Here is a 19,082-nt window from a genome sequence, read left to right on the forward strand (position 1 = left end):
TTACGCAATGAAACATTTTCTATAAGAGAAAGCAATCTACAGGCAATATGCTTATACATATGCATGTGAGTAAGTATATGATCTCAATCATGATACCACAAAGTGTACTGCGTAATTAGAAAATAAAAGTAATAACTAACTAGTTGCAAAAACTTTATTTCAAACGAAATTCTAAAAAAATATTACAAACTACATGAATATATATTGTCAACATTTTTTTTGTGAGAAATATTTCTTTAAACACAGTATGTTTTAAATTATAATGTAGATGCAAAGTTCAAAATAACGCAGAGAGTTAAAATTTTCTGTTATCGATATAATCGAAAAATAAGAAATCTGCTTTTAAAATATATTTGGTCAACTAGAAATGTTTACTTATTATGTACTTATTATTAATTTTATGTACAATAGATGATATCATAATTTCAAGAGTTATTTACAATTTAATACGTATAGATTATAACATGCCTTTTTCCATATTGGCCCCGGTATATTATTATCTATTTATCACATATTTAAGTTATGCAGAATAGAGCGAAAAAAATCAATTATAATAAAATTAACGGTATCAATTTTCTTGCACCAGATGCGCATTTCGACAATACATGTCTCTTCAGTGATGCTCGTGGCCAAAATATTTGATAACAATTCAATGAAAAAGAACGGGTAAAATTTTAAATTTCTTATCACAAAAGTGTTATAAATTGTCGTTAAGTGCGCAATGATGTCACGTCATTTGGAATCAGGGCACAATAACCAATAACCTCTTTTTTTGCCCCGGGCAATTTTGAGGTTATTGCATATTCAAAACCCAACGTATTCGTGACAAATATGTGATAAATGCTGGTATACAATGTTTATATATTTGATATTACAGATATTTTAAAACATAGACAAATATGCTTTCATTGTTTTACTTGTATTCATATCACATTCCGAAACTGTGATTACATTATTATTTCCTCTCCATATAAAACCTCTTTTTAGATTTTGTCAATATATATACTGTAAGCGGAACCATAAGGTACTATGCTAACAATTAATGGACTGTGTGTCCTGTACATATAAACATAACTAATACTTATATAATACAGATTTATAAAAACATGTAAAAAAGTACACTGACAAAAAAAATATATGATAAAATATAAGAAACCAAAAATAAACAAAAATAAACCAAATGCAAAAATTATATATATAAGTATGACCTCTATCTGTACAATGTATATATAAAATGTATGACTAAAATTATAAGTAAATTGATAATGCTATTATCATCCATCTTCATTTCTAATGCCTATTTAACAAAGAGGATACTTTTCATATAACTTTATTGTTACGGTTTCAAAAGCCTTAAATCATCGTTTCTGAAGTTATAAATTTATCGTCTGTATGATAAAATATTTGAATAATTTTCAACAACTTTTTAATGTTCAATCATAGGCCAGATACAATATTTTCAAATTCGTCTTAAGAATAATGCAAAATCGTTCTGCTGTGTAGAATTTTCATATATTCCTACATCAACTGGCATTTTTAGGTAAAGGTTCTAAATTAAGTGAGCATGAATTAAACCATTTCCATCTAGGCGTCACTGATGAGTCTTATGAAGACGAAACGCGCATCTGACGTATCAAATTATAGGGCTGATACCTTAGATAACTATCAATAATTAAAAAATACTGCTGCAATCTTATAATGTCACATTCTGTCATTAATCTTAATGTTGGGGAACCCCAATGTTGACATGATGGTCATGATTATAAATTAACTGTTTGCAAAACTTAAACTTTTTTAAATGCTAAAGCTTTTATACCTTAGGAATATATTACCTGAGCTGTATGTGGCAAAAGCTTGCTTTGATTCGAGCGTCACTGATGAGTCTTTTGTAGACAAAACGAACGTCAGGCGCAAATACAAAATTTTATTCCTGGTATCTATGATGAGTTTATTTGCTTTATCTCTGAAAAAAATAATCACAATCTTGATTTTCTTCCCACTTGAATAATTCATCACCAAATCTCATTGAATGCTCCGGTTTGTAGAAAGCATAACATGCTCATCGAAGTAACTCATTTGTAGTACATGTATAATAATGTGATTATATGCGGCAATTTAAAGAGAGCACTTATACACGCTCGGTATGTGAAATGTTAGTTAACATGTTTACAGATCTACTTTGAAAAAAGACCGAACTTTTAGTGTTTTGCTTTCTTAAATTCTGGATAACTATAATCGGTACGGCATTGTTCTTGGAAGCTAATAAAATGTATGTACATTGTAGTATTTTAAAATCATTTGAAAAAAATTATAATACAGTGAGCATCCATGATGAATAGAATATAAAAAAGAGGTTAAATATCATTGGAAGCACATGATCCGAATATCAGAAAACCCAAATGCAAACCGTACAATAATTCACTTAAATACAAAAAGTCGTCAGATACCCCCGTCCAACCCCACCTAAAACGTAAAACACACCAATGTTCTTAGGAAAATAAGTGTATCAAATCACAAAAATGGCAGTTGCTTTCCAACTTTTCATTGTTTTGATAAAGTCTTGCGATTGCTTCCGTCAGTTTTTATGGACTTATCGTTTTAGAAAACTAATGAAACTGATAGAGTGATAGAAAGCAAATATACTCTGTGTCTTAACAAGAAACAGAATGCTGTAACTTGAAAAATAAGGGAATGGATTTATTTGTCTTTCGATCACAATTTTTAAATACTAAAATTGTATATTTTACCTTAAAGCAAAACCATTTACTGTATTGTCAGTCAATTGATAATCTTCGATACCCGAAATGGCTTTCCAAAATCATTTATATTTATTTCCATCAGCGTTCTCCCAAGATTTTCTGTTAAATTGATGTTCAAAAAGCGATGTCAATCGAATATGTGTCCTAAAAGGTATAACAAGAGTGTATACAATCAAATTCTCCTAGTATGATAGTATAAAACATTTTAGTTCTATGCTCTTGCCATACGTAAACCGCATTTCATCCTTTAGGACAGAATTAATAAAAAAAAAATCTATATTGGTGTTAAAATTGAATGATCATAGATAAAGTAATCTTGTTTTAACTATTTAAAGATATGATCCCTACAGATAGTAAAGATCATGGTATCAAAAATATTTGAATCAAAATACGAATAACTATATAGATAAAGGAAGATGTGATGTGAGTGCCAATGAGACAACTCTCCATCCAAATAACAATTTTAAAAAAGTAAACCATTATAGGTCAATGTACGACCATGTCTATTTAGTGGATATTTAGGGCTCAGCATTCCCCATTCACATTTTCAAAATCACAATCGTGATTCCTATATAATATAGCATTTTCCAAAACTTCTCTTTCTTGCTGTGGTGTTCTATCAGAATTGCCTTCATCTGTTGGATGTCCAATGATTGACCTAGCTGGATCTTCAATATTATTTTCCTGAAAAGCAATTAACTTTCCTAAAACATACCTAGCATTGATTGAAGTACTAAAGTTTAGATGATCTATATTAGATGTCAATCATCGAAGGATACATAAAAGTTCTAACGATCTACTCCAAAATCCTCTATCACAATCTTTGCAATCTTGCAGTAAAAAAAAAGCCTTTGAAATTTCTGCACTTCCCTCTGATTAACCATGCTCAATTGAGCGTTCCTCTACATCGACTAATTAAAACTCTCTAAATATAAAAGTAAAAAGGGAGGAAGATACAAATTCCTTATTTTAGGCCAAGGTAAATCTCTTTATGAAAATTAGCACACTGCATGATTGTCAAAACAAATACATCAAATGAAATCATAAAAAATGCTAGATTCATTTTGGTCAAAAACATATTTGCTGAGTTAACTGGGTTAATACCTAACAGTCGGTATTCCAATGTGTACTTGTTGTTCACTACCAAATAAATGTTTTACTTATTATATAAAAACCTTCTTACATAAACTTCTAAATAAATAAACTCATTACCTGAAGAAGAAATGTGTAAGAAAGAGACACCTTTCCATTACATAAGATTCATCGGTGACACGCTAATATTTTAAAGGGTCAAATTTGTAAAATAAGATAAGATAAGATAAATTAATTTTATTAAAGTGTCACGTATTGTAAGAAGTTGAAGAGCATTTAAAACCAAAAATTTCGAAAAGTTTTGCCAAATTTAGCTTAGGTAATACATTCTAAGAATGTCCATAGTATTTCGAAAAAAATCAAAGATGGTGTTTCCACTTGATATAAGTAAATAATCAATCTATAACACATTGAAACATTTGAAGTAGTGATACATCTTATGTATCACAGCGACATTGAGAATCCTCATAACTATAAAAAAAAAAAAACCGTGATGTTTTCAAAGTGTTAACTGCCTAACTTTCAAATACATCAGCAGTAATATCATTCTATTTTCCTATTCAACTACATCACTTGCGCATTTCGGCAATTAATTTCTCTTTATTGAGTTTTACAAAATGTCATGGAACTGAATAAACCTTGTATAATGAGTTTATTTTAATGGAAAAAATCAATTCATTTTCTAATATGTATATGCAAACAGTAATTATCTTTATAATTCCATAATATTTATCTATTCATTAATTAAAAGGAAGTAGATATACGCACTTATAGGCCACTGTAACGCCCCAAACATGGATAAAACCAAATAGTCTTAAATAAGCTTCGAAATGCCCCGACATCATAAATGTGAAATAATTCAGACATGGACTAATGATCCCATTTATAACAATTTTGCAAGAAAAATAATAATGACATACACGAACCAATGACGACCGTTGAAGTACATGCTAAGACGTAAGCTTTTATTTTGTATACATGTTATTATGATGAGCACGATCACTATGGAATTAAGATCATAGTTTTTACAATAACTGTGAAGTTGCATTACCTTTGATATCTGTACAGCTACAATCAGAGCTATGCAATACACGAATCGCCTCAAGTAAGCCAACTTTTCACAAGGGCTGATGTCCTTAAAAGAAAATCATATAATGTAACGCAAATTGTTGTAACTAATTTAAGCATTTTTTAGTATCAGTAGTTTTACTGTGAACCTCTTCGAAAAGTACTATTTACAATATGATGTGGTCATACCATTGTATGAAATTCAGGTCTAAAATTAACAATATAAAATAAAGATTGCTGTAGTTATCGCAAACTATTAAAGGAATGGATACAGAATGTATGTTTTCGTGTAAAACATGCAATTATTTTACAAGTATCTCTTGTGCTGTGTAAAGAATGCTCCTGTGTAGTTTTACTCTATGTTCATGAAATCAATCTCAACCTTGCTCGCTAAATATATTTAATTATTCCAATATTTACATTATATATTCCTGTCGCAATTTGTGGTTTACGTCATGCAATAATTATCTGTTAATGATGTTTTTACAGAATATTCTGCTGATGACATCTTTGTTATTAACCCTTTCCCTTTCATGCATTTAAGACCTTTACTTATTGAAAATACATTATCGAAGTTTAAATGAATACAGAATTCGCATCAATGGTCATACACATGCCATGTTGGGCTCAAATGAAAGATAATTGGTAAAATATTTCAAAAAATTAAGTTTGACGATAATTCGTCATTTTTTGGTCAAGTGGTATATTTCCAAAAGTCACGTGACTGTTGGAGAAAAAGTGAAAAAATACGAAATCCTTGAGCAAAAAGTCGTGCAGGGACATATTGGTGGGCTAATAGGGTCAGGTTTTGATGGAAACACAATGCCTCGAGTCTGTTGAAGCCATATTAGTTATCATAGTGGTATAAATAGACGCATAACGTGCTATAGGCCTTGAAATATCGATGTCCATAACCTTCAAAATAATTGATCTTAGACGCTCTTTTTGTCCGATTTCAAACTTGGACCCTAGTTATTTGTCTAATTCGTTTTCAATCAATCAGCAACCTAAACTTTGTTTTTACAAGGGAAAATTCATTGAATTATCAATGCTAGCTCGATCTGGGACACCCTTGACCGAGCCCGATGGAGCAAAGGGGGTAAAAAAAGGGGGGATTTTGCACACACATTCTTTTAAAAAAATATTTGTAGGTTTCCTTTTTGAAATTGAAAGTAAAGTTAAGTTAAGTTACATTTAATATAGGAAATTATTTTTCCAACACCGGCAGTGAGATTCGAACTCTCAATCTTAGCGCCTTGGGATAGATCAGGGTACCCCTGCGCCACTGACATTGTAGTGAATTTATCGAAATTTAAGTACTTAAGTCTACTTCTACGAAAGAAATGAAAAAAAAATAATATAAAGATTCTCACCCAGTTTGTTTTCTTTTTGGAATTATGTGTTCAGATGATAATTTTTTGTTGCCAAATGCATGATTTTTACGCAAATCTAGGAGGAATCCACTCTTTAAACTGTCATTTTTTCATTGAAATATACATGTTTCTTCATTCAAACAAAAGTGTTTTCAACTTTAGTATACTGCATCACTTACGAAACCATGTTTTGTTACATCTATTTCAACTTTGCCAAAAAAAATCAGAATATTTTAGCGGTTTTTGTCTCTTTTCTCATAATATCTTTAAGAAATGACTTCAGATTTTTAGCGTAATTCAAGTTTATGATTGCGCTGCTACACTAAAAATTACATTTGCAACTAGTGTACAAGTTAGAACTATTAGTTTAATACTATTCTTCAAAAACTCACTGCACAGTTATTGAAAAAAGAGATAAATCCTCTTAAAAGAGCAGTTTTCTTTGCACTTCTATTTGAGAATATCCCTCAAAATTCGAAGAAAAATAAATGGTTTTTACAGTAAAATTACACATCAGTAAGGGGCGACTTGTTTATTAACTAATAATGATAGAGGTTTGATGCACATTAAATCGCATTGCTGGTTATCTGAGGATTAATTTGAGCCCTTAACCATATCTGTACGTCAGCAAATGGCGATTAAACATGTCTAAATGTCCCAAAAAAATCTTGAAATTGGTTTCACCGGTAAGCTGTACCAGTGTGAAAGGGAGAGGGTTAAGGCTGCAAGATATAGAACTTGACAAACTTGATAGACAACTGTATGGTTAAATCTAGAATTATTTTGATTATGATAACTGTTATGTTTTTTTTTTCATTTACGTAAAATATTCACCTTCTTTTATTCAAAATATCACATCTACAGTATGAAAAAAAAAATAGTCGGCGATAAAACTGGAAGTAGTCGGAATCAAAGTTAAACTACAACATCTATATTTTTTCCATTCTTTCAGTTTAATAGAACACTGTGCGTTCATGAAAACATATCTATTAAATATAAAGTAGCCTATCATATGTTTACTGTGAATAAAATATTTCTTTAAACAAACAGTACAACAGACACAATAAATAGTAATCGTCCGATTTTTCAATTAATTATATAACTGAAGTGATGATGAAATTAGCGATCAAAAATGTTGATATAATTAGCATTGAGAAATATTCCATTTTTAGAATTATATAAATAGTATTTTAAGATTTAAATATAACAACACACAATTGAATGTATTTGGATCGTGTTAGTGCGTAGACACTCAAGTTAAAATTATGTTGATAGAAGGACAATTGAAAAGGGCTAATCGGATTGTTATTATATCTAAACAATTATTCATTATGACAAGACAAAACAAACTATAGACACGATTCATAAGCATACGATTGCATTAAAACTAAAATAGGAAGGAGAACATTTCTACTATTAGAATAATAATAATATTAGTATTTTAAAAGTTAGTATAAAATGGATTACCATAAAGAAGACTTTACGATATTATTCGGTTTTCCAAACAAAACCTACATGCCATGAGGGACCAGTACAAAATAAACAAAAATGTTGTTTTTGCAACTAAATGAAGGAGACATTTCGTACGACAATCGTTACCTATTTTTATATATGCTCGTTCTCCAAATGTAACAGTTAATTGTAGTTTTATAATAAGTGAGGATAAACAGATTGATGTCGTTTTACAACATAAAATGTAAATATGTAACTGAATGTTGAACGATACATTATAAGCTATAATAGAAAAACACTTACAGTTGATGAAATGTAGTTTGGTTCATAAATGGCTGCATTGGCATCTTGTTTGATGGTTCTACAACTATAATAATGCCATTTTAAAAATTTCAAACCTATAAAAACTACTAATGCCCCCGAAATTGCGGGCAAGTGTTGAAACAAACAGTTTTTAAATTTCGCGGGCAGTACGTCGCCAGAACATGCACGAAAGCGTATGAGACAAACAATCGATAAAGGTCTTCTTATTGGGCTATTTTCAAAAACACAATGGCAATTTCTTTTGAACAAAAGATTATTTCAAAGACATATTAAGAAAGTACAAAACACTACATGCATACGTCATATCACAAATATTTCCGACTTTGTATGGTTTGAGAGGAGATGCAGTTCAATGAAATCGTAATCTTTCATTAGTAAAATTGAAAATATAAAATGGGAATGTGTCAAAGAGACAACAACCCGACCAAAGAACAGACAAATGCAGAAGGCCACCAATGGATCTTCAATGCAACGGGAAACAGGGTTAAACATTTTTTTGAGATCTCTACCCTCCCCTATACCTCTAGCCAATGTAGAAAAAACAAACACACAACAATACGCACAGTAAATCGTAGTATAGATATAAAGCATGATGTATTAAGATTATTGGAAAGAACAAGTGATAAAATCCGATTTACACGGCTCTAAATGTGTTTCATTTGGTTATTGCTCTGAATTTGCGGTCGTATTCCTACACATATACCGCACTTTAGAAATATGTAGACTATAATCGTATTCTTAAACAATTTACCTGTTATTTATCTCTTGTGAACTGCGATTTCTCAAAGAGCTTGCAAAACATTCTGGGTTCTCAATACTATGTATAAGCATAGGTGCAAATAGCAGTAACGAGTCTCTGTTCTGACATGATAAAACTGCGTTAAAGGAGTCATTTAAAAACTTGATAAATCTTTCCATCATTTCGGCGTGTTGATTTGACATTATTGCAATCCAATAATGTAGGAACATTTTACAGAATTCACTTTCATCGCCAAAATGCCTTCTGCTATTAAAGACGTCAGCTGTCGTCGAATTTGGTCTGTCTGGCCTACTGTATAAAATTTCAACTTCGCTTTCATTTAGTCTGCCATTTGTACTTATCTTTTTTGGGTTGCATTCCTTTATGCGTTGTGGAATTTCTGACTGGACTTTTTTTAAATCTTTGATCCGTTCTTCATATACACAATCGAGGGTTTCAATATCATGATTATTTGACAGGTGAGCTTGCACAAGGTCATCAGTGCAAAGTAAAAGTTTGCATTGGACACAATACAAATACAGTTGATTTAATAAATCAGGAGAGCAGTTTAAATCATTTGGTAGTGACAGAATTGTGTGATTTGACCAAGGAATTATCGAACAATGGCTTTTTGCACAACACTTTCCAAGGAGACTTTTACATTGAAGGCAAAACTTAACAGCTGCATCTCGTACTGTACATAATTGACATATAAAAAATAATTTTGAAATAGCTGAACATGGTATCAGAGGTTTTGTGATTCGTTTTTTTGCAGCAGAACATGGACCTGCAATGAATTGGTAATGAGTATAATTGTATAAATGAAGAAGTGTGTTGATTTTTCGTTTGACGTTATAAGTTATTTACAAAAAAATATCAATGTGCTTGAAAATGACTACCATTATCACTATATTATTTGATGAAAATGTTATACTTCGTCCATATATATATATTGTATTCTGTTACTTCATATCGTATTATTATTACTATATTTGTTTTCTCTAATTTGCTTGATTGTGCTTATTTCTCTTGCTTGCTTTATAATGTGCCACTATAGATAATATATGCAAATACCTGTCAATCCCTGATGAATAAAAAAAAAAATATAAGAAAAAGTTATGAGTTAGTTTTTAATGTAATCATGATAAGATGAACTATTTCAATAACATGCACAAATCAAAGGACTGGTGTGAAAAATGCTGATACGAATCGCTAATCCAAAAGCTTAAGTACAAGGAAGAGCAGCTTAACTAATGGCCAATTGAAAACGAAAATAACAACCAGCAGTTTATCTACGAAAAACGTTCAAAAGGTATATTTATTTTGTAGATTTTTATACACAATAAATTTCCAATTTCAAAGTGCCCGTATATGTTGTTTATTTTAGATCCTGTTTGTTAATATAATTCTTCAAGTTAGTTTTTTTTTTTAATTTCGGCTTTTTTTGTATTAGGGCGTTCCGGTTGGATGTATTTAAAATATTTTCATTTGTCAAATTTTAATTCTTATAATTTGCCATAAAAGGAAAAATCCTTGAAGAATTTAAAATATTTATTGGAACGAAACAGACCCCTTTTTACATTATGTAATTAGGATATGAATTATCTATGAATTCACAATAGAGATGTTAAAAGTAAAAACCGTTTAGTCATTTTAGTGTCAATCTGGAGACAAACGTATAAAAGACAGAACGCAGATTTAAAACGGCGAAACCTGTAAATTAGTGCCTTTACAGTCATATAAAAACAATGTAATTTAATATGAATAACAAGTAGTTTTCACCGAGAGAAATTTCCTTAGAAACCAGAACTACAGTAGGGTTTGCAATGTTCAAAACAAATGTATAAATTGCAAACCATATACCTAACTTTAATCATTTATTATAGATACTATCGTAGAAACAACTGCAATGTATCTTGTCATATTAAGAGATACAATAGACATAGAAAGAAGTATTTAATATAGCATAAAACAATGAAATTGTTCCATTATATTCTATTATTACTTTAAAAAAAAGATCAAACAGAATAAAAAGAGTGTAAGTGTATTCTTTATATTAAAACATGATTTAAAAAAAAAGGTTTATGATCTATATACTCCCTGATATTGAAACTAGTTTCAGGTTTTAGAAAAATGTCAAGCGCTCAGCCTCAAAAACGTTTTAAATATCATGTTTCTTTCGATATGAGTTGAACAAACGTTTTCAATTTAGTAAACTTATTAACACTGGTTAGATTTTAAGACCAAATAGATATTATGGACATAACTGTTAATATCTTTAACAACGTCTAAATATTTATACCTAGAACAAATATTTCATTAAAACCCTTTAAATTCGGTCGTTTTTGGTCCAAACCATGTATCAAGTAAGATGACATAACACGATCATTGTAATCAGACAAACTATTGATTAAAAATCCTAGTTATTTAAGTCAGAATTGTTTATGTATCTAGGCAATACCTTAACATAAGATAGTTTCTTAAGCATTACACGTTTGTCTTGGATATTATCAAATTATGAGAAGTGGCGATCAGTTGAGTATGCTAAAATAATTATATAATGCCATTAATATAGTTATATCAGTATACTTATTTTAAAATCATTGAACGTTAGTCGCATGCAAAGAATAATAACCATTGAATTAACGTTGTCACGTATTACAAAGTATAATTCAGGATCACATTGGCTAAATTAATGAGAAACCATGTTATCTTTTACAAGTACAGTGAAACCTGGCTAAACCGAATCCTGCCTAAACCGAAAATCTGTATAAACAAAAAATATACTTTAGTACCGTCATATATAAAGGCAACAGTAGTATACCGCTTTTCAAACTCATAAATCCATGGACAAAAAACAAAATCGGGGTAACAAACTAAAACCGCGGAAAACGTCATATCAAATTGTATGAGTTGTGAACATGATAAAACCGAAAATCGACCAAAACCGAACAAAATCTTAAGTCCCGAAGATGGTCGGTTTAAACAGGTTTCACTGTACTTACATTTGACAGTTATGTTCTTATGTGTGCGTTTGCTATATGCATTTTATTGTTAATTTACACCATCGAAAATTATATATAAATTGCAAAACTTTGTTTATATTAAAAGTTATAAAGTGCAACAGCTTGTCGCAAATTGTTTAACTGTCCATTTAAACAAAAATGGATTTTAATATTTCATATTTAGAGTAAAAAGGAACACATAAAATAAGTATAATAAAATATTTTTAAATTTTAAGTTTATGTGAGAACAAATAAGTTTGACAAATAAATATAACATTTGATAATGTTGGCGCTTTTTAAGTGCTTTCTAAATTAGCATTCACCAGGAACGCTAAAGTAGAAACAGTTGAGATTATGAAGTGTAAAGAATTTAATACGTGATGAGTTACTATGTATATGAACAAAAGGAACCAGAGATCAACATAAGCAAGTTTGATCCTTAATTGATTGATAAATTCATTAACTAAGAAATATGATAAAGGTATCTTGAACATCATGTCAGTACTAATGCAGAACTGGATGCTCAGCTAGCTTATAAAACTATATAGAACTAGCATCCCACCAACAACAGAACATATCCAGTGCTACATAGAAGAAGACGATATGGTATTGTTTTCAATGAGATAACCTTAGCAATTTACTTTCATCGTGTAAGTTAAAATCAAGAATGTGAAATAAGTTTGGGAACCAAATATTCAAATATTGTTTTATAAAACATCTTGATAAAAATGACATTTATTCCATAATGTGGTTTAATAAGTAATTTACGTAATCAACAATATATATTGCTTACTTACCGCATTCTTTTCTGTTCATATCTAGATGTTATACGATCGTGGTTTTAGCAAACGTTTAATTTAAAGCAATACAAGTTTAGTTCTATTTTTAACTTGAATGAAATAAAAGGTTTAAAATACATAGTTTAAAATAAGACGAAACGAAATATTCTAAATATATCTGATTCCGTAGTATTCAATTTGACTAGACCTATAGTTTGTTTATGTTAGACATAACGAGTAACTACTCTGGGAGTAAATATATCAGGTAAGAAAATATATTTTCATAGCGCTACAAAATTAATTCTAGCGTTTAAAATAAATCTATATATTTTGTCTCAACTGAGAACACATTTTATTGCTTTTGAATTGTCTTAAAAAATAAGAATCCAAAAAGGGAACTTGTGGATAGAAATATTTTCACTACATGTCATCTTACGACAAGTATTAAAACCCTTGCTAAATCACGGCGACTGATGGCTGTGCACGACGTACGCATCCATATCCGGTCAGCATGGGGACGTTAAATCAAATACCTCATGTAAAGAGAGTGGCGTGATCTTTTCACATTAAGAACCCTGGCGAAAACAATTCGAAGGGTGTGTAGGCGGCCTGTTGCAAGGCTTAATTTGTTTATTCGTCAAATATACCCTTATCCCCAACCTTCATCCTTATTTCATGACCTACCTATTGACTTTATTGTTAATTTGTTCTCTTCGTGATCAAAAATACAGTATTTGTCACTAGACGTGAATCAACCAAACAGATAATGAACAATCTTTGGATAGGGTACAATTGTAGTCCGAAAAAGTAAATATATAGTTATCTTATTATATAAATGTTTAAAGTGTATTGTTAGTGATGCATATAAAAGAGTGTATAGTTAATGGAGAAGAGTTTATGGTTATTCAGTGTGCACCACATTTGTTATGTTATTTTTTCATAGACAGAAAAAAATATTACAGTCATTTCTTCAGAGATTTTTTTTCCATGAAGATCAGTTCTACTTTCAAATACACATGTTAATTGCATAAAAAACAACAAAGAATTTATTAGGAAATTATGTTATACATTGAATGTTAATGCTAAACACAGCTCACATTCAATTTACAAACACATATCGTTTCTTATCACGATGTTTGGTTTATAGTTGTATGAATAACCTTGAGTGTGGGAGGTAATGGGTTCGGTTCATAAAACTGTTTGTTTTTTTGTTTGTTTTTTTAGTGTTCGATTAAACCTTTCTGATGAAAAAAACCCCAATACCCTTTCCACAGTTTTGCAGCTGTTCGAGTTCTACCAAGGAATATGTTAAGATTCAATCATTTCTAGACTAGTAGTATTTACAGTTTAAACCTTGGATAACTTTTGATTAATTAGATGAAGTCTAAACTATAATGTCTGTTTCCAATTTTTTTCTCGGATGTGTCTATGATCATCATGATGTTGATAACTGGTTTATTCAGTTTAGCAGTAAATTGGGTACTAAATGCTTTCATGATATCTTCCATTTTCAATTCTTTTCTTTTTCTAATTTGATATTGTTATTTATTTACAGAAAGTCGAGAAATGACGACTAGAAAAGGACTCTTTATTTTCTGTATTCAAATAATTCTAGTATTTACTACATATACAGCAGGATTTCAAAATGAAACCACAGGTATTTTAAGTATGCTGTAAATTACATTTTAGTCATGAGATTAATTACACGTAAATCAATATAATCTTTGATAGTTATATGTTAAAAAATGTAGGCTAAAATTTAGTGAATACCATTTTTTTATAATTTGTTAAAATAATGTGATTTGACCGAATCTTCACAAAAAGTTGTCAAGAAAGCAAACAAGACACCATTTACCTTGAAAATTTTAACAACTGAAATTTACGCGGATGTATGTCATTTTGCATTTAATATAGCAAGTATATATAACGGCTTTTTTTCTGATTTTACATATGTTAAAAAGCCAAATTTGTAAGGTTATCAAGCTGTTCTATCTGGATTATTAGTCAAGAAATATTGAAATTGTACAAGTTTGAAATTAAAACACCGATACTAAAAAATGAGAATAATATTATCATAATGTTTACTCAATTGTGTTATTAACACTTTAATCTGTTCATTGCTGTGAGAACTCTTGGGAATACATATCGAATAAGATGCCTATTTATAATTTAATGCATTGATCCTTTTGAGATATTAGCTACGATTAAGTCAGAAAATGAAAATATGTTGTTTTTTTTTAATATTGAAACATTTGTAAAACCGGAATTTTGAAATAAACCTTCGGGCCAACCAATTTTTATCTCGTTTGTGAACATAGGCTAAGAATTATCGCTGATATTATTGGCTTGCATGTCACTTCTTCAAACTCATTTGAAACCATATTCATGCTACATTTTATTTGACCGTAAGTTTGAGATGGATTACGCAAGTGCTTAGCGTGTTCAGTTATTAAAAAGAAAAGAAACAAGGACGAACAATTTTTTTATACAAAATGAAATATGCATAAAAAAAGAAGATGTGGTATGATTGCCAATGAGAGAACTCTCAACAATAGACCAAAATGACACAGACATTAACACTTATAGGTCACCGTATGGCCTTCAAATATAAGCAAAGCCCATACTGCATAGTCAGCTATAAAAGGCCCCGAAATGACAATGTAAAACAATTCAAACGAGAAACCTAACGGCCTTACTTATGTTATAAAATGAACGAAAAACAAATATGTAACATATAAACAAAATATCGTATGATTTCCAATGCGCCGACTCTCAGCCAGATACTAAATGACGTCGAAGAAAAGCTATTTGTTCGGTGTGATACAATTATGTCATATAAATGTATACAGGTAAAAGACGGTTTAATGTTGTTTTTTTTATATCTATGAAATAAAACGAAATAGAGCTTTAAAATCGTCATTGCTCATTTATCAATTATGTTGATGTTTATCTTGAGATCGGGATATTGACAACCGAAAATATAGACCACTTTCGAGTTTGTCTGACACCGAAAAAAATCCTCAATTATGCTCGCCTTTATGACGTCATTTACCAGACAGAGGAGATCACCTGTATCTCTGCACTATAAACGTTTTTCAAGCGTCTTAGTGATCGTCATTGTGCAGGATAAACTAGCAAAATATTTGTTCTGTAGGTGCTTAATCACAATTCCCTAATGACAGCAGTGCTGAAAGACAGTTATGAGAATTCAATTTGCCGAATAATTTGTGCAATTACAGCTTTATAGTTTTCCATACACTCGCTCAACATTGAAACAGAAGTGACAACGCACCTAAACGCACGAACGATGTTCACTTAAACCAAAGTTTTTGACGGAAACGCATCAAGCCTGAAAGTTGTCTATTAGGAAGTCATCTAGATAGCTATAATCAGCATATAATCTTGTATATTGGGTGTTTAAAACTGTTTGTAATTTGGATATACGTTTTATTAGGATATTAATCATTTTTGAGAACTTATGTCAAACAAAATAAATACAGTCAGACACATATATTGTTTACTTACAAGAGGAAAATATGAAAGACAAACAACTACTTACAAATCACTGTCGGGATATTTATTTTTCAGATGATTGTTTAACCGCAACGCACATCAACGGTAAGTATTTAAAAATATATACTATTCAACTTTAAAGTATATTTCGTTTATTCCCTTCATGACAACTGATTTATCGACAATTCAAATTCTAAAAAAAATTAAGGAAATTGTGGATTTTTCAAATATGACAGCTAGTGTGCAATAAAATTGATTTTTGAATGTCCGAGGATAAATATAGCTTTCATAGTGGGTTTATAAGAAAATCAAGATTGTGCAATTTATGTTTTATGGGCTGAGACATGACAGTCCGTATTTTATATTTAATATATCAATAATTTAGAAAAGTTTATTTGGAAATATCTTCAATTGTTCTCTAAGCAATTGGTTTTAATAATAATTGTAACTTTTTGTTCTTCCTCCTTATTGTTTTCTTGCGGAGTAGAGCGGTTTTGCAGGATTTTTTGCATGCACTATCGAGCAGTTATTGCCCTTTTGAAGCTGATTCTATTTAACCGAACACGTTTGTTGTAGGATTTATATCCCCAAAACACTGTTTTTCTTGTGTGTGTGCATCTTATTCGAACCGTACAATAACACGACTATCTTTCACAAATTTGCTCGTTAAATCAAACTGGATTTGAAAAATAATTTTTACTGAAGCCATGCGTATGAGAGTTATTTCCATTGATGCATTTGATATTAGTGATGTGCATTTGTTACTGGTAAACCATAAGTGATACAGACCTAGTGTCTTTTGAATTGAAATCCTTGGTATGAAAAATCCTAACAAGTAGGTGGAGTTTGTTTTACATCCTTATTGGTTTTTCCCTGACGGAGTTATAGATTTCGACAAAACAATCCCCAAAACGTTTGTCGCGGCAGGTTCTAACTAAAAACTTCTTGTTATCATTGTATGGGTCTCTTTATTGCAGGGTCGATGTCTCTGAAATGATCAAATCAACAAATTACTAATTAAAGTTTCAAACTTTGCAGATATCGTGTTAGAAATGTATCTTACCTCAAGTATTAACCACAGTCTACCACTGCACAACCCCTCCTTTTTCCGACGGCCTTTTTTAAAAATAGTTATCCCATGTCTATTTAAAGAAAAAATCATATACAATTTACTGTAAAAATGCTAATTATGTACAAATTCATCCTTGCAAAAATCTACTCCCATTTATGTGTTTTCTGAAATTAATCGATAGACGAATTGGGAAAGTACTACAAGAGGGTTTTTTTTGCGCTCAATACATGAAAACTCGTGAAAATGAATTCAAACTTGTGATAATCGATTAGAAATCATTTTTGGAGTAAAATAAATCAAGAAAAAAATTCCCGTTAACACAATAACAGCCTGACCTGGATTGAAAAAGTAAAATCAATCACGCAGAAATCGCTCCCAATATAAGTAAAATCCTTCAATCAAATTTCTAAACATGCATTAAAATACAAATGTGTACTCCCGTAAATATGTATTGTTGCATAATTCGACATCACTGACCTTTTAAATATAAAACCAATAGTTATCGTGTTTCTCTTATCAATTCACATGTGCTCTGTTCAACAGTCTTCCTTGAAAAGGAAAAGATAATATTATTCTCCAGACATATAAAGAAATAAACTCATCATAGATACCAGGACGCGCGTTTTGTCTACAAAAGACTCATCAGTGACGCTCGAATCTAAAAAGTTAAAAAGCCAAAATAAACTACGAAGTCGAAGAGTATTGAGAACCAAAATACCTCAAAGTTTAGCCAAATTTTGTAAACAGTTAATTTATAAAGATAACCATATCAATGATAATTCCTGTCAGTACAAAAAGTTATGACTACTGGGCTGGTGATGAATAAATCTCCACCAGCAGTAGCATCGACCCAGTGGTTGTAAATTAACTCATCACAGATACAAGGACTAAATTTTGTATATACGCCAGACGCGCGTCTACAAAAGACTCATCGAAAAAGAAAGTGAAACTTCCAAGACAAAATTTTATTAATTTTTTCTATAAGTTTAAAGAAAATGTACACACAGTATATACGAAAAACATCATGAAGTCCAAACTCCTGGAGAAAATAGAGAAAATTTATTAAAAGATGTAAGATATTAATCCATTAACAAATCCAGTCCGTTCGTTTAGTTGTCCGGATATATAAGTACACATCCGAGTTCGGTTGGAATATGAACGTTTAGGTAGCATTCCACAGTGAGAAAATAAAATTAAAAATTATCCACAAAATGTTTTATCATCTCCTATTCCTGTATTTCTAATGCATTAACCTAACTGTTTATGTTGTATATATGCATATGTATATAATCAGTATCTTCAATAGATTTGATTTTCAAAAGTTAAATGGGTGAAATATAATTCCTTTAATGTGTATCCATGGCTACATTCTGCAATTATTTACCATAACATATTGCAAAAAAAGGGAGGGTGAAGATGTCACATACCCCCCCCCCCCCAAAAAAAAAAAAATGTGGATCAAACTAGAATTTCAATGCTTTTGAGTGATACATTTTTAGAAATTGTTGACATTAATCTTCCTAATGATCAAATACAAAATGGGTGTCTTTCGCCTCATGTTTTCGTAAAATTTAATCACAAATTTCGTGCGAAAAGAAGTTGGAAAATAACATTACAATAATTGCGGGACCAAAGTATTGTATGGATATGCAAATACGGATTGTCATACAGAAAACAGCCTATATTACATACATTATATAATATTGATGTTCATATAAACCCAATATGAAGGCTATGTTAATTCTCAGCTATCCAAAAATGAATTTTATTGCACACTAGCTCTCATATTTTAAAAATCCACAGGGCCAAAATGCCAAACTACACACCTAACTGTGGAGTGCTACCTTAGTCCGATAAATCGCATTGGGAAAGTACCATGCAAACTTTAAATCAATAAATGAATCAA

At 30.5% G+C, this 19,082-nt stretch overlaps 1 protein-coding gene across 1 annotated transcript; it reads right to left on the reverse strand.

Annotated features, from left to right (window-relative positions):
- Positions 1 to 259: 259 nt before the first annotated feature.
- On the reverse strand, positions 260 to 12,669 carry LOC143080231 (uncharacterized). Its single transcript, XM_076255959.1, has 5 exons — positions 12,610 to 12,669; positions 8,820 to 9,594; positions 8,048 to 8,111; positions 4,903 to 4,986; positions 260 to 3,443 (listed from the first exon to the last, which is right to left on the reverse strand). Exons 1-5 carry the CDS (start codon positions 12,626 to 12,628, stop codon positions 3,285 to 3,287), a joined length of 1,101 nt encoding a protein of 366 aa, XP_076112074.1. The 5' UTR covers positions 12,629 to 12,669; the 3' UTR covers positions 260 to 3,284.
- Positions 12,670 to 19,082: the final 6,413 nt, after the last annotated feature.

The sequence above is a fragment of the Mytilus galloprovincialis genome, chromosome 6 (assembly GCF_965363235.1).
Source record: "Mytilus galloprovincialis chromosome 6, xbMytGall1.hap1.1, whole genome shotgun sequence".
In the NCBI taxonomy this organism is placed as follows: Eukaryota; Metazoa; Mollusca; class Bivalvia; order Mytilida; family Mytilidae; genus Mytilus; species Mytilus galloprovincialis.